This window comes from Amphiprion ocellaris, chromosome 18 (genome assembly GCF_022539595.1).
Source record: "Amphiprion ocellaris isolate individual 3 ecotype Okinawa chromosome 18, ASM2253959v1, whole genome shotgun sequence".
Taxonomy (NCBI): Eukaryota; Metazoa; Chordata; class Actinopteri; family Pomacentridae; genus Amphiprion; species Amphiprion ocellaris.
Genome location: NC_072783.1, coordinates 4,987,044 through 5,009,578, shown reverse-complemented (window position 1 = coordinate 5,009,578; position 22,535 = coordinate 4,987,044). Strand labels below are relative to the sequence as shown.

General features: G+C 39.4%; 1 protein-coding gene across 5 annotated transcripts in view; it reads right to left on the bottom strand.

Moving 5' to 3' along the window:
- Positions 1–4,076: 4,076 nt before the first annotated feature.
- The window catches only part of LOC111575976 (thyroid hormone receptor alpha), a 283,113-nt gene continuing 264,654 nt past the window's right edge, over positions 4,077–22,535 (bottom strand). For all 5 annotated transcript variants that reach the window (XM_023281440.3, XM_055004866.1, XM_055004867.1 and 2 more), the window contains one exon: positions 4,077–21,343. In XM_023281440.3, the coding sequence (XP_023137208.1) occupies positions 21,093–21,343 (251 nt within the window). In that variant the 3' untranslated portion in view covers positions 4,077–21,092. The remainder of the gene's footprint in view (positions 21,344–22,535) is intronic.

The following is a 22,535-nucleotide window of genomic DNA, read 5'->3' as shown; positions in this document are numbered from 1 at the left end:
CACTGTTTTTCAATTATGCAAATACATTTCACTGAGGGGAGGTGTGCACATACCGCCAGGCGAACACCGCTGCCCCTAATCTAAGGAGGATTAAGTGCTCATCTTGGATTATGGTACACGGGGACATTTACATTTTCAACCATTGCTCCGGAGCATGCCGGAGGGGGGTTTCAAAGTGTTGATGCAGTGATAATGTGGTGTTCTTAATTTGTTGTTGGTCAAATATAGAAGTAATGACATCTAAATGAACCTTAAGGATAGACACACCTACCAAACGCTGTGGAGGTTCCTTTAATTCCTCCAAAACAGCTTGAACCCATTGAGGCATCTTTCAAGGCTTCCTGTGGTTTCAGGCACCAAGATGTAAACAGAAGATCCGTTTTTACAGCAAAACACTCGGACACTCGGATTGAGTTCTCGAGAATTTAGAGGCCTCTTCGTCATGTTCCTCAAACTATGCCTGAACAATCTTTGTTTTGCTATGAAGGGGTGTATATGTACTCTGCAACCATATTTAGGTTTCAGGCACCAAGCTGTCAGCAGAAGATATTTTAAGTCTAGTTTTTTTCAACACATATGCTCAATCAGATTGAGATCTGTAGAATTTAGAGGCCAAATCAACATCTTTAACTCTTCATCACATTCCTCAAGCCATCCCTGAACAATGTTTGCTCTGCGATGAAGGGGTGTATAAATTTTTGGCAAAAAAATCTTAACAACAGACACTGATCAGATACAAGGTTAATATCACCTACCAAAGAATGTAGAGGATCTGAAGGATTCTTGAAGTTTCCTTTGGTTTCAGGCACCAAGATGTCAGCAGAAGACCTTTGCAACTTGTTTTTTCCAGTAAGGATGCTCGACTGGACTGAGATCTGGACAATTTAGAGGCCGAGCAAAAACCTTGAAATCCTGTTCCTTTAACCATCTTGAACAATGTTTGCTCTGCTATGAAAAGGTTTATAAATTTTCCACAAGTAAACCTTACTTACCTTAATAATGTAGAGGTTCCCATGGCGCCTCCAAAACAGCATCTCTGAAGGTTTCTTGAGGTTTCCTTTGGTTTCAGGCACCAAGATGTCAACAGAAGATCGTTTAAGTCCATTAAAAGTTGTTTTCCAGTAAGGATGCTCGACTGGATGAGATCTGGAGAATTTAGAGGCCAAATCAACATCTTTAACTCTTCATCGTGTTTCTCAAACCATCCCTGAACAATGTTTGCTCTGCTATGAAGGTGTGTATACATGGTCTGCAACAATCTATCAAAGTAACAGCCACATAAATGTAGGATCCAAGGTTGTCCCAGCAGGACTTTCTCCAGAGCATCATTTTACCTCCCCTAGCTTGTCTTCTTCCCACAATGCATACTGCTGCGACCTCTTTCCTAGATAAACAACTTTTTTACACACTTGTCCATCCATATTTTGTGACAGAAAGCTCCATCCATCAGACCAGGATGCTCATGTCCTGACTGTAGGAGCTTTCAGAGGTCACATTGGCCACTCTGACCACTCTTTAGAGCCAGCATTAAAGTTTCCAGCCGTTTGTGCTGCAGAAGCTCCTCTGTGGGATCCGACAACCTGCACATCAACAAGCCTCCATGAACCCATCTCCAGTTCACCGGCTGCCCGTCCTTGAACCACTTTGGGTAGCCGCTGTAGACTCCACAGGACCTGCTGTTCTGGAGACCCAGTCACCTGTTTGTTACTATTTTAAAGTCCCTCCTTTCACTGCTCATGCTTTTCTGCCTCCAACACATCGGCTTGAAGAGCACCTGCTGCCTGACGTATCCCACCCACTGACAGGTGCCTTTGTAATGAGGTAATCAGTGTTATTCACTTCACCTGTCACTGGCTTCAACCCTCTGAACTCCCTCTGAGCAGTCTCTGGGTGATTTTTTCTTTGCTTTTGTCACATTTTCCACTGCACTATAAAATCCTTCACCTCTTATGAAACAGCACAACCATGAATAGAAGTAGGGAGAACTCAGAAATGACTTCTCTGCAGGCTGACACAGTTAAAATGCCATAAAATCTAAAGTTTGGGGTCACTTAGGAATGTCCTGATTTTTGAAAGAAAAGCATTTTTTTCCCATGAAGTTGACATTAAATTAATCAGAAATCCAGTCTAGACATTGTTAATGTGGTAAATGACTGTTCTAGCTGGAAACAGCTGATTTTTAATGGAATATCTCCATAGAGGTACAGAGGAACATTTCCAGCAACCATCACTCCTGTGTTCTAATGCTACATTGTGTTAACTAATGGTGTTGAAAGGCTAATTAATGATTACAAAACCCTTTTTTGATTGTTTTATTTCTTAAAAATTGATCAATCCTGGAAGCTACAACATTTACCAAACTCCCACAGGTGTTACCAAAACTAAAAATCATGATGAATCCACATATTGTAGAATTAATTTCGTATTTACACTCTAATTTGTTTCCATATATGTTTCCGATCTGCTAGGAAACATGTATGGCCTCGTTTCGCCAAGAAGTCCCTGAATTGTAGTCATGTGACTGTTATTCATTAAGGAGTCAATCATGGCTTCATGGTTGTGCAAAAAAATCACAGAATTTTTAGTTTTTTACAGAATCTTGTTATTGCAAAAAGCCTCATTTTTGGTGATTTTAAGAAAACATGGTTTATTTTCCAGACTGAATTTTATTCTACAGATGCATTTCATGGCTTATTATGAGTTTGAAAATTCAATGACTTTTTTCTGCTTTTACAGTTTCTAGCTTTGATAAATGGTGTAATTTTAGCAATTTTTTAAAAACAAATTATCCTGCTGTTTAGTTTTGTGGTTCAGAGGGCTGATAATAAAGCTTTTTGGTTTAGATTCAGTATTTATACTTTTGTTTCCATGCATGTTTCCTGTCTGCTCTGGGCAAACACTGCCTGCTGTTTAGCCTAGTTTAACCAAAAAATCCCTGTAGTCATGTGACTGTTATTCACAAATGAGTCAGTCACGGCTTCATGGTTGTGTGGTTGTGCAAATCATCAAAGTTTTTTTAAAATTTATTTATTTTTTACAGAATTTTGTTTATGGTTCATTTTTGTCAAATTTTAAAATCGAATAAAGCAATTTTAACAAAATATCATGATTTTAAGCTTAGATTTGGTTTATTTTCTAGACTTAACTTTTTGTTACTGATGCAGTTAATGGCTTGTTATGAGGTTGAAAATTCAGCTTCTAGCTCTGATAAACGATGTAATTTTAGTCATTTTTTTCAAAGAAATGATGCTGCTGTTGAGTTGTTGATATTAACCTTCATGTTATCCTCATTTACGGGCACCAAAAATATTATTCTTTCATCTGAAAAAATTCAACAACAACAAAAAAAATTCCCCAAAGTTATAAAAATTTGAAAAATCTGCAGGAAGAAAATTGTAAAAATTCCTAAAAATTTTCCCTTAACATTTTATTTAAAAAAAACAAAACACATTTGGCAAGAAATAAAAAAAATAATAAAAATTGTAAATATTTTCAAAAACTGAAAAAAAATCTTCCAAAAAATCCTAAAAATATCTGAAGTGATTACATATATATCAGTAAAACTTCTAATATTTTCTTTAAGAACATTCAGAAAAAAAATCAACCAAAATCCAGCGATTTTCGCTGGATTTTGGTTGATTTTTTTCTGAATGTTCTTAAAGAAACATTTTTTTTGAACATCTCTTTTTTTCCACCAAAAAATGTTCACACATTTCCCAAAAATGTTGAAGATGTGGAAGTTTTCACTGTGAAATATATATATTTTCCCACATTTTCAAACTTTAAAAGGGATCAGTTTGACCCGCAGGACAACAGGAGGGTTAAAGCTCTTCAGTGTATCTAGCAGTCTAGATTGCAGATATGATACATTCATCATGGTGGAAAAACATCTTTAATTCATTCATAGTCAACAAAAAGTGCACATAACAAAGAGACAATGACATGAGAACGAGAGAGTTTGGGTTTTTTTTCCGTGGGTTTCATTTATTAGTCCATTAATGAAAACCGTCCAGCACATGAGCTTCGCTGGCTGGAGAACTGAGAGCCAAAAACAGACCAAAGGAGCCGATGAGATGTAAATTTAGTCACATATTTATTACATAAATATATAGTAAAATAGACCAGCGACAATTACCATAAAAATATCTTCCTTTAAAACCCTGACCATAAACAAAGAATTTGAAAATCACACATTGACATTTACAAACACGCTGATTGTCTGGACCTGTCGTAAGCAGCCCACCATAAAAACCTGACATCACACCACCCACTGGACTCGGCAGGGAGGAGGACGCAAACAAAAAGGAAAAAGAGGAGGCGAGAGGAGGTAAAAGGAGGGTGGTGGGCGCTCGGGGAACAGCAGGGGGTGTTGGGTGATCGCTGGAGGGGAGGACAGGTCCAGGTGAGAGGAGAGGGGTTCAGGTGTGATGGAGGTGTGGGTGGCGTGAGAGGAGATCACAGTAGATAATCGGAGGTTTTTCCTGCGCTGTCGTGTGTTGAAGTTTATGTGGTAAAAAGACGTAACGGCGGAGCTCCGCCTTACGTCCTTTTGTTTCTTTTTATTTTACCCCTGTGCTTCGTGAAGGGAATGAATCCTGAATATTGTTCCTTTTGCTTTTGCATGCCAGCGACAGTGACGTCAACTGAGAGGTAACTAAAGAAAGAGGAAAATAAAATTTAAAAAAAAAACAATAAAAACCTGGGTTTATTTATTATTATTAATAGTAGACATTTTATTACTGTGTGGTCCGACGTGCACCAGACACCAGGAGGCTTGGTAGTACTGGAGAAACGGAGATATATATATATATTTATGTGTATATATAATATCCTGTGTGATGAAAGTTCTAGAAAAGTAAACTGACTTTTAAATACTTTCTGCTACTCTTTGTTTTACCCTGAAAATATATATATATGAGTATCTGGCACCTGTGGATAGAGACTGAAGGAGAGATATCTACTCTTCGGACAGTGAATGGCCATGTGTATCCCTGCAAACTGTGTTTTTTTTAAATTTTCCTCCCGTTTTGCAGCGGACTGACCTGCGCGAGAAATTTCACCGACGAACTTTGCTGAGATCCGGACACGGCGACACGAGGAAGGACGATTCCCTCCGCCGATCGGGCATCGAGCGATAGCTTCCAACTCTCCGACCTCGTCTCCGGAGCAGTGTTGCCACGTCTGACTATTATACGTGTGCGGAAAAGACCTCTGAGCTTGCATTGTGATAAAGGGGATCTTTTTAAACGTGAAAAACTGTTGGGAAAAAGAGAAAACTATTTAGCCTTAGACGGAGTTTACTGGCTGCTTTCCCAAACAACTCGACACCGAGAAGACAGGATATGGGTTCTGTAAAGCATCTTGAAACAATTTGAATTATAACTGGAGATATATCAACAAAATTGAATTGAATTATAAGTGACTTTGGGCTTGTTTTTCTGTAAAATCAGAAAATCACTAGGGCTGGACCTGAATATCCGAATACGAATAATATCCGGATGTTATGAACTGATCCGAATATTTGGATATTAATCATCATTAATCGCGGCCGAATATCCGGAGGCAAGAAATTGCTATTTGGGCTAGTCCCAAAAACCACTTGCAAATCTCATCAGTTGTGGGTTTTTGGGCTTGTTTTCTAAAGTGTAGTCACTTATTTGGGCTTGCTTTGCTGCCTGTATGAACCTCCTGATTCTCTCCACAGCAAAGCGTTAGTTTGTCCTTTCCTTTCCCGTTTCTTGGTTATCTCCCCGACCCACACTCACAAACATTCCCAACAACGCCTGAGAGTCTGTCAGAGAGAGGCGGTAACAATAAGCGGGAAAAAGTGGGGGACATATGGCAAAAAAATACAACAAAGAGAAGGAGAGCACATTGAAAGACTGGATCCAAACTCAGGTGGGAGAAAACTCGAAGGCGTTCTGTTGATTTTCTAAATGTGGGATACGCGCTAACCATACAGATTTAATACAGCATGTTGGCACCAAATAGCACAAAAAACCCCTCTGCACCCCGGTAGATCAGTGGGTTGAACGGGCGACCCATAAGCAGCAGCTGTGGGTTAGAATCCAGCCCTTTGCTGCAGGTCCTCTCCCCTCTTTCCTGTCTCACTACTGTCCTGTCAACAAAGCCAAAAAAAAGGCTAAAAGATAACTCCATGGTAAGTCCATGAGGCTGAAGCCGCGTGTCCACTAGATGCGCTTTTCCAGCACATAAATGCGCCGCATCTGAACATCGCAGGTATGGTGGGCGGTCACTAGCGGGCCACAACATGGTCACATGGCAGCTTTCAGCTTGACAGTCCGGTAGATGCGTCAGACCAACATGGCGGCTCGGCTGCAAACTTTCTCTTTTATTTTAAAACACTTCAGCAAAAAGGAATTCTGAAAGCATTTGAGGCAAGAAAGAAGCTGTGCAGCAGCTGAATCTGTCCTCGTTTTAGTTCATCAACGGCTAGTTTAGACGTTTGAGGAAAGTTTCGCGATGTGTCACGCCGCATTGAATTTGCATAAAGTAGAAGTAAAGTCTTCTTTATGAAAATGAGCTGCGGAAGACAGCTTGAAACACACCGCAACCAGACCGGCGTGTGGAGATCCAACTTTCAGCAAACGTCTGAACTAGCCGTCGGTGAACTAAAACAGGACAGATTCAGCTACTGCACAGCTTATTTCTCACCTGAAATACTTTCAGAAATACTTTTTCCTAAAGTGTTTTCAAGCTGAAAGCACGGTCACATGACCGCTAGTGGCCGCTAAAGCTCAAACGCTGTGTTGTTCCCGCTAGTGACCGCCCACCATGCGTGCGATGTTCAGATGCGATGCGTTTACATGCGGGAAAAACGCATCTAGTGGACAGGTACCTTTATGGACGTTAGTTTCACCACTACTAAACAAATAAATACGCTAAAGATAGATAGCCTGTCACACATAAGTTATTCAAAGTTTTTATACCACTTTGTTTACTGTCAATTTACTGCAAGCAAAAATAAATGTATATATTTATACTGGTACAAGAGGCCTGTCATTCACACAATGTGGCAGTTGGGCTTTTTTTTGGGGCTTCTTTCCATCCAGCTGGTTGCTTCTTTCTATGGTGAATTGTGGCAGCACTGCTCCAGAGATAATATGACTTTGCCCGGCTGAGAGTTTTTCGTGACACACATTTGTTAACCATGCGCTCGCCCCACCAACCCCGAACAAAAAAACAACCTCACTTTGCTCATCTTTGGCACCTTCCGACCATCCCGACCCGACCGGACAGAGCCGACCCCTGAGTGTCTGCAGAACGCATCGTCTGCAGTCACAGCGAAGCGAGGAACTCTTGACATAGAAAATATAAGAAAAGTGGTATGTGTTGTTTTTCTGTTGTTTTAAATAGCTCATTTGCATGTCTTTGTAAAAGATCTGCTGGTTTCAGAATTATTGAAGTTATTGTGTGTGTTTCCATAGTTGCAAGTATACTGAGTAGGCTGAACAAGGTCCTTGAGAAGAGAGAAAACAGACAAAAAACAGAAAATTTCCTTTAAAAAAAAAAAAACAAAAAAAAAAACAGCAAATCAAACCCAGAGCCTCAGACTGGGAGGTTCACGACGCGTCCTGTTGGTTTGCTGAAATATCTAAACACACAAAGGCTCGTAGAAGGTGTTAATGCACTGTCCAGGTAAACCCGAGACTTCTGGGTTTTCTACATAGATGCACAAAGATCGGTAATTTTTTCCATAAATAGGACAGCGGGTAGTAAAATAGTGAATACAGACACATATAGTTCATAGACATTTAAACAACATAACCCCATCTAGGAACAGAGTCTGACAGAAAAACATCTACGAGCACCGACGGCTGCATACAAGACGTAGGACTTTGTTGTGTCCGCTGTGTTTAATCTGCTTTCTAGTCATAAAAACGCTGGTCCTGCTGTTTACGGAGACCATTAGAAGAACGAAAAACCTCTCTGCGGTAGGTATAAGTGTGTTTTTTGCGAGTTTTTAAGAACATACCATAAGCATGCTAAGCTTTCTGTACATGCAACACCGAGACCTATCTGCTGTAAACAACGTGAAAAAACAAAAAAAAAGATGGTAGTAGAGAAAAGGTTCCCAGTGGACGTGGAGCTTTAAAAGAGGTGGTGATCTGCTGGTGCTCTGACAATAAAAATAACCACATTTATGCAAAAATCACCAACAAATGTGTCAAATTTTTATTTCTAAGTGAAATTATTAGGTAATTAGGTAAAAAAAAATAATTTTATAAGTTTGACACGAGAAACTAAAAAGTTTGACTTAACATCTCAGAATTTTTTACGCTTCTTTATATTTTTGTCATATCGAACATTTTCTTTTTGTTTCTGGCACAAATAGGCTTCCGTAGAGTGGTGCAAAAAAAACCCAAATGGCCCACAAACACTCACAAGTCATGGTTTAGAGATATGACAATAAAAATCTGCAACAAATGTGTAAAATTTGCACAAAAGACAAAATCTTAACTTTGTCTCTTAATAATTTTCACAGAAACATTACACATTTGACTTAATATCTCCAATTTTTTTTATCTCAAATTTGTACTTTGAAGTGAAATTATGAGGTAAAAAAAATTCAAATTTTATAATTTTGAAATAAAGTCAAAAGTTTGACTTAACATCCTAGAATTTTTTACGCCTTCCATATATTTTTTTTGTCATAATTAGCCAACTATGTGCAAAATTTGTACTTTTTACATTAAGATTACAAGGAAATGGATGAAATTTGAACTTTATGAGCCTCTTTTCATAATTTTGACATTAAAAAGTTACAAGTTTGACTTAATATCTCCAATTTTTTATTGTGTTTTTGTTATTTCTAGCATTTTCTGTTTGTTTCTGGCACAAATGGGCTTCTGTACAGCGGTGCACAAAGAACCCAAATGACCCACAAACACAAGTCATGATTTAGAGAACAATAAAAATAAGTATGCTTATGCAAAAATCTGCAACAAATGTGTAAAATTTGCACTTTTTAAATGAAAATTATGAGGTAATAAGACAAAATCTTAACTTTGAGTATCTTTTTAAAAAATCACACGTTTGACTTAATATCTCCAATTTTTTTATCTCAAATTTGTACTTGTAAGTGAAATTATGAGGTAAAAAAATTAAATTTTAGAATTTTCAAATAAAAAGTCAAAAGTTTGATGTGACATCTCAGAACTTTTGACGCTTGCTACACAGTGGATCCCTTTATTTCTTCACCTTTTTGTTTTTTCGTTTATGAGCCGAGATGGTTGTATGTGCCTGACAGAACAGAGGACAAGGGAGACAGAAGAAAGGAAGGAAAAAGGACGGAAAGCACCCTTTGAGGCCGGATTTATCAAACCTGAGCAGTTCTGAAACCTTTTTTTAACCTGACAAGCATTGCATATTTTATCTAGAACTCTGATTCCATAGACTACTCATAGATAATTTGCGTACATTCTTTGCTGTCTAGGCCACCCGTTTTTTTTTCTTTTTACAAAAATACCCCGCATGACTATAAATCTCCTCGCAGATAGTCTGAGCAGCACGAAAACTTTCCGCCTCAACACCGCCTGTATAAGTTCTGAGCTTTTATTTGGGACTTGGTGAAACTAACTAAACTAATGTCTGGTGGCTGGATCGTAGTGCAGAGCAGCGAACGGAGCTTCTTTAATCTGTGACCCATTTCTGCCAGGAAAAAAACCCTGATGCATTATCATGCAATCATGACACTTCAGGTGAAAATTTCATGGTCTACACATATATTCAGCTATTTTTAAAAATTTTAAGTCAAAAAAATGACAAAAAATACCAATTATGAGACTACAGTTTAAAGTTCTGACACTAAATGCAAACACTGTTTTAAAATGATGTAAATTTAGGTCATTTTGATTAAGAAACATGACAATAAAAATAAGCATACTCCTGCAAAAATCTAAATTATGGCAGTCGATTAGGTCAAAATATTTTAAAATTGTGAGGTAATAATTGAAATTTCAACTTGATTATACTAGACTTTTATAATTTAGACATAAAAAGTTAGTTTTTAGTGAAGTTTGTCTTAAAATTTCAGCTTTTTTAAAACAAACAAATATGAATTATGAGATTGCAATTTCAAGTAATAACGTGATGATGTGATTGTAAAATCAAAATAATTCTACTAAGTCTACTTCAGGAATATGACAATATAAACAAGTATGCTTATGCAAAAACTAAATTATGAGCCAAATATGTGCAAAATTAGTACTTTTTAAGTGAAATTTATGAGGTAAAAATTTAAAATTGTATAATTTTGACATCAAAAAGTCAAAAGTTTGACTTAACATCTCAGAATTTTTTTTATGCTTTCCTTATATTTTAGTCATACTTAACATTTTCTTTTTGTTTCTGACACAAATGGGCTTCCGTACATTGGTGCACAAAGAACCCAAATGACCCACACTCACTCACAAGTTGTGATTTAGAAATATGACAATAAAAGTCAGTATACTTCCGCGAAAATCAGCCAAATATGTGGAAAATGTTTACTTTTTAAGAGAAAATTGAGGCAAAATGATGAAATTTGAACTTTATGAGCCTCTTCATAATTTTGACATAAAAAAAGCTACAATTTTGATTTAATATCTCCAATTTTTATCGCAAATTTTTACTTTTAAATGAAATTATGAGGTAAAAAATTTAAATTTTATAATTTTGAAAAAAAGTCCAAAGTTTTATTTAACATCTGATTTTTTTACGCCTCCCTGATTTTTTTTTTTTGCAAAAATCAGTCAAATGTGTGCAAAATTATGAGGTAATAGGATAAAATTTTCATTATTCTGACAAATTTGACTTTATATCTCCACTTTTTAGTTATGTTTGTGTTATTTTTTAGCATTTTCCTTTTTTTCCTGGTACAAATGGGCTTCCATATTTGTTGTGAAAAACCAAAATGACTCCACAACAGAGCTTCATGTGAATTGTGATAATGGACGGGGTGCAGTAACGCATCTTTATTCAGCTATTCGGTGATTTCTACCAAACTGTGCGTTAACAGTCAATTCAAAACAGTCACATTTTAGGAAAAAATTTCAAAAACAGTCTAGGTAGCGTGCATAAAGAACAGATTTGGCACTTTGATTACGTCGTTCGGCTCACGGGTCTCGATGTTCTCCTCGGCAGGCGCTAATGTGGCCGCAGAGGGAGCATTGGCTTGGATTTAGTCGCTTAATATTGCGTGTAGCGATAACCTAAAAGTCGCCCTCGAGAATCCAACCAACTCGTTTCCCCGAGATCCAGCTCCGTGCTCCTTCATAATAAATCCCGTGAAACGCCACAGAGGAGGGATGCAACAACGCCATCGATAAGGCCATCATTTGGGAAAACAATTGTGAGGTGCTGCTCGTTTAGTTTTTTCTAATTATTGCAGCTTTTTAAAAAAAATAATCCCCCTCTTTCCTACAGCGCTGGGTACATTCTTCAAAGGAAATACAACAGGACTCTATTCTACAGACTTCTGTCAAACCGCGGCCTAAAAAGGTGCTTTTAGAAAACATTTTTTCTTCTTTTAGGTGGGGAAAGCGAAGCAGGTCGATCAGAAAATCAACAAACCGACACACACACGGGTGCTGACATTCACATGCACACACTGATACACATGCACAGCCATGGTTGGAGCTACGCCAACCTTCTGGGAACATCACAGAGCTGAACAGTAAGAACAGTGAAGTAGAAGAGGCCTGCCGGGTGGATGACGGCGGCTCGGATGGAGCCATGTGCTGCTGAATGTAACCCATCAGCCAACTGGGTGAGGAGAGCTGCTGCCGGCGCTTTGAAAGTGCAAAAGACTGGATGTGGGTAAGGAAGGGCTGGGTTTAGATTGGCACAATCTGGCACATGAGAAGAAGAAGTCAAAATGTGACCTGTTTTTGGGATCAAGCGCTCGGGCCGGATGTTAGAAATAGAAATAAGCTGACCTGAATGGAAACACAAAGAAATCTTTTTTTTTTTTTTTTTTTAAATTGTGCAACCCATTTCTGCCAGGAAAAAAATAACTGAAGCATAGCTTTCAACACGAATTCAAATTTTTGGACCTTTAAAATCAAAAATCTGACATAACAAACACAAATTATGACACTAAATGCAAAATGTGGCTTTTAAAAGCAAAAATATGGAATTCTAAGTCATGATTTGGACATATGACGATAAAAATAAGTATTGTCATGCAAAAATTTAATTATGGCAGCCAATTATGTGCAAAATTTCTTACTCACTTACTTACTTTCTTACTTTTTAAAGTGAAAAATTTGTATTAGTATTAAACTGAAATGTCATAATTTTGCCAGAATAAAATCAAAAGTTTGGCTTATTATCTTTAATATCCTTTTCCTGATATCATTTTCATACTTAGCATTTTCTACAATAACAATAAGTAAACTCATACAAATTCTAAATTATGGACGCCAAATATGTGCAAAATCTTTACTTTTTAATTGCAAACTATTATGTATAAAATTGTTGTAATTCTGATATGCTAAAGGTGAAATAGTCAGCTTTTTATGCTTTTTTATTTTTGTCATAGCTAGCATTTTGTACAATAACAGTAAGTGAACTAAATTATGGAGGCCAAATGTGTGCAAAATTTTTACTTTCTGAAGTGAAAATTATGAAGTATTTAATTGAAATGTCATTATTTTGACATTATAAAGTCAAAAGTTTGGGTTAATATCTTGATATCTATGTCGTGCAAAAATCTAAATTATGGCAGCAAATTATGTCAGAATGTTTGAAAATTGTGAGGAAATAAGTGAAGTTTTTCATAATTTTGACATTGTAAAGTTAGTATTAGTTAATGTCTCAGAATCTTTTATGCTTTACGTTTGTCATATGTAGCAGTTTCAATGATGAAAATAAATGTACTCAGGCAAAATTCAAAATTATGGATGCCACTTATGTGCATTTCTTAAAACTTTTTTTTTTTGAACCAAATTTTTATTGAAATTACATATCCTTATACATATTTATATGCAACTCAAAATGGATCTTAAAACTTAAGTGAAAATTAAGAGGTAATAAACTGAAATGTCAAAATTTGACATAAAAAAAATCAAAAGTTTGAATTGATATCTTAACATCCATCTTGTATAAAAATCTAAATTATGGCAGCCAATTGTGTCAAAATGTTTACAAATTGTCAGGAAATAACTTAAGCTTTTAATTATTTTGACATTATAAAGTTAGTATTAGTTAATATCTCAGAATTTCTTATGCTTTATGTTTACTTTTATCTTTTTTTCCTGGCATAAATGGGCTTCCGTACAATTTAACCCTAATGACCCAAAAAAACACCCAAATAAAACCCACTGACAGACACTTTCCCACCTCAATACATGAAGATATTTGCTTTCAGTTCGAGGTAGAAGAATGCAGCCTGATTATTCTGCTTCCAATTTGTTTTCTTTTTGAAGAACCTGGTTTTCCATACACTTTTTAACCTGGACCAAAAACACAGAACAGAAAAAAATGAAAAAACAAAACGTACATCGGGCGATTGCAAATTGAGAAGATGAAAAAAAGATGAGCTAACAATGGGTTTTCATCTAAGGTTCATCATCATTTATTAGAAAATGTTCTTTTTACCTGAGAGAATCCTTCAATAGCTTCCTTTACCCAGTCACAAAAAGTGGTCTGTGTTTGTGTGTGTGCATGTTGGTGTGAGTGTGTGTGTGTGTGTGTGTGTGTGTCTGGACCGAGGTATTTTCATTTCTTTTTTGTCGATGCTCTCGTCGGCGGTAAGGGAAAAAAAAAGATCCGATTAGACGACAAATACGCCACAAGGTTCACTCCCTCACTTATTGCACTTGATTGAAAAAATAATTGTAAACTTTAGAATTAAAATGGCTTTGCCTAGAGGCCTGAGCTCTGTTTATTTTTGGGTTAAACTAATTTTAAAAAGACATTAAATGGTGCAAAAGGCATTTGGCATGGGTGCAATTTACATATACATATATATTTTTATCTCATTACAATTAATACTGCCAAGGATTTTTGGGGTTTGGGCCGTTCAAAGTGCTTTCTAGTTAAGTGCTCTATGTAGGTTTGAAGGTCAGCAGGTTCTAGATGCTCGTTATTACCTACTTTCTTCTTTTCCCATTCCGGGAATGGGTTGAAATAAACTCACGAACACGAACCGCTCTAAAATCTAATGTTACATTAACTTGGTCGCAGGAATAAAGGCTTCGGGGGCTGGATTTTAAGGGTCTTTGTCTGGATTTTTGCGTCCACCGAACGATGAGAGCATCGAAGGAAACGCCCACCAACGTCCAAACGACACACACACACACACACACACGTGTAACGCACGCACCACTTTTCTGAGCAGTTTACAAAAAACAGCACATCTTGTAGAATCCTTGTTCTCCACAACATCCCCAGTAAAAGCCCTCCTACTTCCTCTCATGGACCCGGACTCCGCCGTGGAGGTTCGCCGGACTTCGAGCCCCAGTTTTCACGGGCTAGAAGTCCAGCGAATCTCGCCTCTGGGAGAGTCCGGTTCCCACACACAGTAGCAAGGGGTCTTTGGGTCATGCAAAGAACCTCTGGAAACTCAAGCCGGGCCGAATTTGATTTTTCACCAGCGAGAAACAGAGCCGCTTGTTGCTACAGCGAGCCCCGTCTTTTTTTTTTTTTTTTTTACCATTTCGGAGGGATTTTTATTTGTTTTTTTGTTTTTAAGGAGGGAAATTGCATAGACATCTTGCTACTTGCATGTCGTCTTTAAACAAAACTCTACATTTGGCATAAGGGGGGGGACCAAACACAACCATAAAAAAAAAAACAAAAAAAAACAAAAAAAGACATTACAGACAAATCTCCACCCTTGTCCAATGTGTCAACAAGTGAGAATAAAACCAGGATCTGTGCAGCTCCGTGGAGAAACCGGACTCTGAAAGCTCGTTTTTGCCATCTGGAAACATGTTAAAACTTTATTTACGCTTCATTTCAGGTGTTTTTTGGTTCAGATTGGATCCCGTAAAAGCAGAATTTGAACCATTGCTTGAATCAACCTTGCCAGATATCGAAGCACTATAAATAAATCTCGAAGATGCATATGCAGTACAGGAGGTCCTCGGTTTACAACGTTCTCGGTTTACGACCTTCTCGACTTACGGCGTTTCATCATAACATTGGAAGTGGTTCAATGGAACTAGTTGGCGAGCATAGCGGATGAATATGTCGTCATGTGGCGCTGTAAGATGGCTTTGTTTCTATTTGCCGCCACACTGGATTATGCTACTTTCGCTAACTTCATTATGGCTCCCAAGCGTAAGTCAGACTGATGCTTTGAAGAAAACGAAAGCCATCTCCATGGAAACTGGTGAACCTGGATGTAATAAAATGCTTGGAACAGGGCGAAACAGACAAACATCGGCTGGTTGCTTGGACTAAGTCCCATGACTGTCTCCACAATCATCAGTGATAAAAAGTGAGAATTTTAAAATGTGAAAGGATCTGCATCATGGTCTCATTTTTGAGATGGAAAGAAAATTACTGCTTTGGCTGGAAGACCAACAGCAGCGGCGTATCCCGGTGAGTCTTATGTTGATGCAGGTAACGGCTTTGCTTACATTTTCGCCAGCATTTTCCTACCGAGTTGTGTTTCAGTGTGAGCTAATTACTGTTATTACTGTAGTTGTACAAATATGTAAACTGATTCATATCGTGATGCACGTAACGGCTTTGTTTACATTTTCATCGGAGTTCCAACTTAAGACCACTACACACTGTGTGATTTCCAGCCGTCCCAGACCAAAGATAACAATAGTGAGAGAATGGTGGAGATAGCTTTGGTCTTGGCTCTAAATCGGTGGTCGTACGTTGCACTGCGAGACAGGTTCAAGGACGGCCGTTGTCATGGTCATGCGACCAAAGACAAGCTGCCATGAAATTCTAACCCAAATAGATGATTTGTGGCAACAATGGCAAAATGCATCGAAACAAGTATGTGGGATTTAAACAAAGAAGACCACCTAGCAGAGTTGTGGCAGCAGAAGCCTTGTTTTTTTGGGATTTCTCTCCAAACACATTAGCAGGGCGAGGGCTCCGTTCATGTTTGGCTAGTTTCCCTGTGATTGTAGGAGCTCTGTTTCTGCTTCGGTTGTTTAGTTTTCATGGATGGACGGTGCGCGCTTATGACGTTTTATTCTTGCGTATTCACGTCAACTCATGTACTTCGTAGGTTGCGATTCAGTTGCGTTTTCATCGTGCAATCTGCACTAAGCAAACTTCACATTGTGCCCAAAGATTATTAGATTCATGTCGTACAGCGTAACAAGCTGTGGACTTACAAGATTGTTAAAATCACAGTGTGTAGAGGCCTTTACGGTGAAAATTGACTTAGGTACGAAACTCCAACGTGATTCGAAGACCTCCTGTATTAATCCCAGAATTACCTGCAGAAGTAGCTCCTAAAAGCGACAAAACTAGATGGTCTTCCAGACAACGTCCGACATTTCGAGGCCGGTTTCCGCGGAGCTCCTGTGAGGTCGTGGACGGTTTTTCCGTCCGTTCTGAGGACTTAAACGATGTGTAGCAGCCAGGTTAGCTGGCATTCACGCCAAAATAATAAACCTGCTTTATGTTCTATTCTCCCACCTCCCACTTTTAAACTCCAATAAAGCATCTATCTCTTTGCAAACAAGAGGAGGCACAGGGTTCATGATTAATGTCACGGGGCACTTTTTGAGTATGGATCTGCATGCACATGTGAGAGGGTGCATACGTAGAAAATGTAACAAGCATTACACGTTTCTTTGCTCATTATTATTGTTACAGTTTTTTTTCCTTTTTGTTTTAGTTCCACTTACGTGACAGTGGGATGGAGCGGTTAAATTTTTAAAAACTTTTTACAATGAGTGTTGTATGCTTACTTTTTTTCTCGTATTTACATCCTTGGTTATGGCCAAAATAAAAACCAAAAAAAAAAAAAAAAAAAAACAAATGAAATGAAAATAAAAGAGAACTGAAACAAAAAAAAGAACATACAAAAATACATAACATAGTATTGCACCTTGCAGATGGGGCAATATATATATATATATATATATTTCTCAGTTTTGTTGGTTGTTTTTCTTTTTAATTCTTCTTGTAACGTCTATGTGACACCACTATCCTTTCTGCTGGTGTGTGGAAGTTTAGGTTGTGGGTGCCGGGCTCAGGTCCAGCCGCCCTCCTGTCAGCTACATTCAATTCCATAAAACACTCAGCCATTACAGAAAGTCCAAATCCCTCAGTCTCTGGGCCGTTCACATTTTTAAACTTTACTTTCTGCGGAAACTGTGTCGGAAACCAAATCGCTAACGATAAAAAAGGGCGCCAAAGCTTGAGGGAAGAGTCCTTTTGTAACTTCCACTGATGCGTACACACAAGCACATATTATCTTTAACATGTACATTTTGTTTTTAAATCTATATATGCATCTATGAACTTTCACATGTGCCTGCAAAATATGACTCCTCCCAAGTTCCTTTGAGTTTTGTGTTGTGTGAGGTATGACAAGATTGTGTTTCAAATTTTTTTTTTTTTTGCTTTTTTCAGTTTATGTTGTGTTATTTTTTCTCTATTTCAGTTTTTTTCTTCCAAAGTTGTATTTCCATAAAAAAAGAAAACAAAATATTTAAAAAAAGAGAAAATTCCTGTTTTTTTTTTGTAGTTTTTTCAAAGTTTTTTTTCCATTGTTGGTTGTAAATTCCTCCTGATAAAAGGGGACGGACAACTGGACAGACACACAGACAAACAGATCAGTTGGCTTATAAACACAAAAAACTATAGATGTGAAAAAGAAGTGAAATATTTTCTATGTTACACTGCACGCATGGTCAAAAAGTGACTACAGCTGTATTTTTTTATCTCTTTTACACAGAGCAGTTTTAAGCGTCAAAAAACAAAACAAAAAACAAACAAATATAAGAAAAAAACAATTATAAAATGAAAACAAATCTCCGATAATTTTTGTTCAGGAGTCCTTTTTTTTAAAAAGTCATCTCTTTTTCATTTTTGTCTCATGGATTTATAATCATTTCATATATTTTTTTCTTTTACTCTAAATCAGAAGGTAAAGCAGCATTTTAACCCCTACGGTCACACACACATACCCGCTCAGCTCACGACAACAAAGGACATCAAATATATTTTGCTTCTTCAGTTTCTTTTTGCGCAAAGACGCGGCGTCTCTGCGGCAATCCAACGTCGGAGGTTTTATCCTTTTTTTTTGGAGGGAGCTGAAGGGGGGGAGGAGGACGTTTTTTGGGGGTTTTATTAGCTGGCATGGGAGTCGGAGGGGAGGTTCATGTGCGGCTGAGATTTTTTCCAAGACTTCCTCTTATTTGTTGTCTCTACAACCGGCCACATCACCCCCCCGTCTCTCGCCCATGTCGAAGATGCCGGCGAGGGGTTTTCCTCGAGCGGCTTCTTTATTTCCTCTCCTCACATTCTCGAGTTCCTGCTGCTGCTTCACATTCAATCGGTGGCGCCGCTCTTTTAACAAAAAGAAAGAAAAAAAAAAGGGCAGTTATGGCCAGCCTTGTCTCACAAGGGACAGGCCTTGATCCTGTTTTGGTGTCTGGGCCGGACTTGGAGGTTTCGCTCGAGGGAAGGGAAGGGAAATGGGGGCAACGATGGGAGTAAAAAGGGAGTTAAGTGCTACGCAGCCCTCCGGAAACTCTTCCGGAAAATTCTTGCTTCTCTCTCCACCCCTTTAGGTCGGTGTAATACTGACAACAGGACAGGTTTGGGACTGAGCCCACTGCAACACGCCGGCCTCTGTTACACAGAGCTGCTTCAGTGGGTCGGATTGAATCTAGAACTCAATGAAAAGGGGAAGGACAGCTGCAGTAGTGCAAAAAACTCCCGCCAGCCTGGCTGAACGGGCGTCTCTGATCTGTCGTCGGTGGTGGTGGTTCAGTCTGAGCTCGGCTCCAGGAAAAAAAAGGGCAAAGTCACGGGGCTTGAGATGTCTGGAGATGCGCTTGAGGAAGGGGATTCTTCTTTCTCTCCGCTGTTATTCTGGTTCCTGCTCGGTAAAACAGCCTCCGATTCCTTTCTTTGTCTTCGCGGTGGTGAACCCGGCTAGCTTTGGCTTGGCCCCAGAACTGGAATGAACAGAGCGGGCTTCTGAGTAAATCCAATCCAACATTCGCTGATGATATCCGCTCTGAAACGTCACCGTCGTGAGCGACCAAAAGGGTCGAGGACATTCCATGTTTTTATCTGTGCAGGAGCTTATTTCCAATAAGAACATCGTCGCTCTGCAAAAAACAAAAAGGGGGAAAAACTGCCCTTTCCATTGATGCGATTCATCGGGCGAGGCCACCGTTGGGTTTTGACTGCGTGTTTTTCGGGCGTCAGCTGGGCTGCACATTCCACTCCGTCCTTCGTCTGTTTTTACAGAAACACATAAATCCAAATTTTTTTTCGATTTTTAAAAAAAAAAAAAAAAAAAAGATGACAATTGGTCCCATATAACAATAAAAAGAGAAAAAGAAAAAGCCGGATGTGATGGGTACCACGGCTCCCGGGGGAGGTGGTCGGCCCTCCTGTCTTCAGTGGTATTTCATTTGAACCAAGTGATAGCACTGAGGGTGTGTGTGTAATCTGAGAGTGTTTTTTCTTAACTTTATCCTCGACTACAGGTGTAAAAACTGTGTTAATCGTGCGCCAACTTGGATGGTGTATGTCTGTGTGTAGGCTGTGGGCAGCTGCCCTGTGTCCACAGAGGTGAGGTAGAGCCTGACACCACGGGGGCAGTATTGCTGCCCCAGCCTGGGGGTGTGTCCGCTTTGAGGTAAATGGTAGCCTTCTTGGCATCAGCCTGCTCTCAGTGTGCCCATGGTCAAAAACAAGGCAGATGTGTATGGAAGCCTGGAGGGGCCACACTGAGCCGAGTCCGTGAGGAGGAGGGACTCGGTACGAACCCTGCAGGTTAGGGCTGTATTCCAGCGCCGCGTACTGCGCAGCGCATACAGTAAAATGAGGCATTCACGTTACTCTGAGGTGATATGTGTTTTTCATGTTAATGTGTGTCACAAATAGAAACAGAGAAAGAGTGTGTGTGTGTGTGTGTGTGTTTGTCAGATGAGCGCCGCCGTCCTGCCGCTGGTTGCTGCTATTCAGAACTGAATCTACAGTCTAACATCCCGCTAGCTCTGCTTTCTGGTAATCGCCATTTCCAAGACCTACAGGCAACAACGAGGTGAGTCTGCTCATGTGTTTCTGTGCGTATATGTGTGTGTGTATATGTGTGTGTTTGTCACAGGAGCCGGTCCAGTGACAACATGAAGGTAGATATGGAGCCACGGTCTGCACGGTTTTCAAAGGTAGACAACACAATTTCATAAAACTGGAGTAGCCTTGTATAAATATAGCACCGGTTTCACTGTGAACGGCTCAGATTGAGTAATTGATAACTAGCTCTGCTTCACTTTCAGCCAGGACGCTCCAGAGTAAAGCGGAAAACGTCTGCAGAAAAATTTCAGTGTGCAGCGTTTTATCGAGTGACAAACTATCGTCCGAGTGTTTTCTGAATTTCTGCCTTAACGCTTATTCAGAAATAATACTGAGAGGTGCTTCCGGCCACGACGCCGGAGAGACGTGGGCTTCAAAATAAACCTGCGACCGCAACAGAAGAACCAAGAAGGGGGGAAATGAACCCCTGCAAAGAGCGCTGCTCTGAAGAACTGAGGTGGAACAGGCTTGTTGTGTGTTTGTGTGCATGTGGTTGTGTTTGTGTCTTGGCAAATGGCTACAACTCTTAGTAGATAAGACATCGTGCTCAGACAGAAGGGCCCCCACACAGATTTGAAAACGGGTAAGCATGAGGAGGAGGAGAAAGAGGTGGAGGAAAAGGTGAACGAAATCCTGTTTGCTCCTGTTGCTGGTGTGTTGTTGTTTCGCTTATTTCCAGTTTCAGACCACCTACTGTGAATGTGACGTCAGAGAAATGCAGATTCTCTCCCTCCATCATCCCCGGCTGGACGATAAAACGTCGGCCGGAAAACCCATCTCCCGTTTTGTGTGTTGTTTTTTTTGTCGTTTGTTTGCCCCCCCAAACTTCCTCTTCCCTTTGTGGCGTCTCACACCTCCTGGTCCTCGAAGACCTCCAGGAAGAGCGGGGGGAAGAGTTCGTTGGGACACTCGACCTTCATGTGGAGGAAGCGGCTGGCGTGACACGCCCCGATCATCCGCAGGTCCGTCACCTTCATCAGGAGCTTCGGCCAGAAGTGGGGAATGTTGTGCTTGCGGTGGTTGATGTAGTGCTCGAACGCCAGCAGGTAGGTCTCCTGGCACTTCTCGATCTTGTCCATGCAGGTGAGGCCCGATCGGTCTGTGGGTGAGGAGACAGGGGGAAGAGCGAGATGAAGATGAGCAAAAAAGAAACGGGAGAAGAAACATTTGAAAATGCATTTTGAAGAAAAAGTTAATTGAAACCTTTAGCTAAAAAGATTTTATGCTCCCTGAGATGTTTTTTACTCCGCCAAGTAGTGCGGTGGAGTTATGTGATGACTGGCGTACGTTTGTCCATCTGTGCGTTTATTTTAATGGCAGTTAGTACATTAAATGTATTGTTTAACTAAAGAAAGATGCATGTAAAAGCAACTTAAAGAGCCCATATTCTACACATTTCCAGATTCATAATTTTATTTCTGGGGTCTACTAGAACATGTTTACAAGCTTTGAAGTTAATAAAAACACATTATTTGCACCATTTTTCTCAGGTTTTGTCTGAAATTCGTTGTTTAAGCTACTGTCTCTTTAAGCCCCACCTCCTGAAAGGCTCAGTCTGCTCTGACTGGTTCAGCTGGACAGACAAAAGTGAGGCAATGCTTGCTAGCAGCAACTCTAGTGAGGAAATATTGTCGGACTGCAAAGCATCTGCTTACGTTTTTGTTCGAGAATCAAACTAGCTGCTAGATAGGTGTTATCCAAACGTGTTACATGATGATGTCATTATGTAACAGAAGAAAAGCCTGGACTTAATACGAGGTATTTCAGGAGCACTGTTGTAAGTTTTCAGACTTACAACAGACATGCACACAAAAGCAGCTAAATAACACTGAAGGATCCTCAAAAAGCAGAATATGGGCTCTATAACAGCCTGTAATTTGTGGACACTCTGCTCAAGACTACTTTGACGTCCTCTATATATTTTTGCATCCTATTATTTTACGTTTCCTCGATCCAAGAAAGTTTCGGGGTTTACTAAAACATATTTACAAGCTTTTAAGTTAACAAAAACACATTATTTTCCTCTTACACCATTTTTTTCTCATGTTTTGTCTGAAACTCATTGTTTATGCCACTCTCTCTTTAAGCCACGCCTCCTGAAAGTCCCTGTGTGCTCTGATTGGTCAGCTGGACATACAACAGCCAGATAACATTGTTGAGAAGCAGATTGAGTGAGGAAATAATAGTCTGACAGTTGGGCAGCTTCTTCTTCTAGCTGTGTGACACGATGATGTCACTAAGTAACAGAAGAAAAGCCTGGACTTGAATCGAGGAGTTTCAGGCAGGTAAGG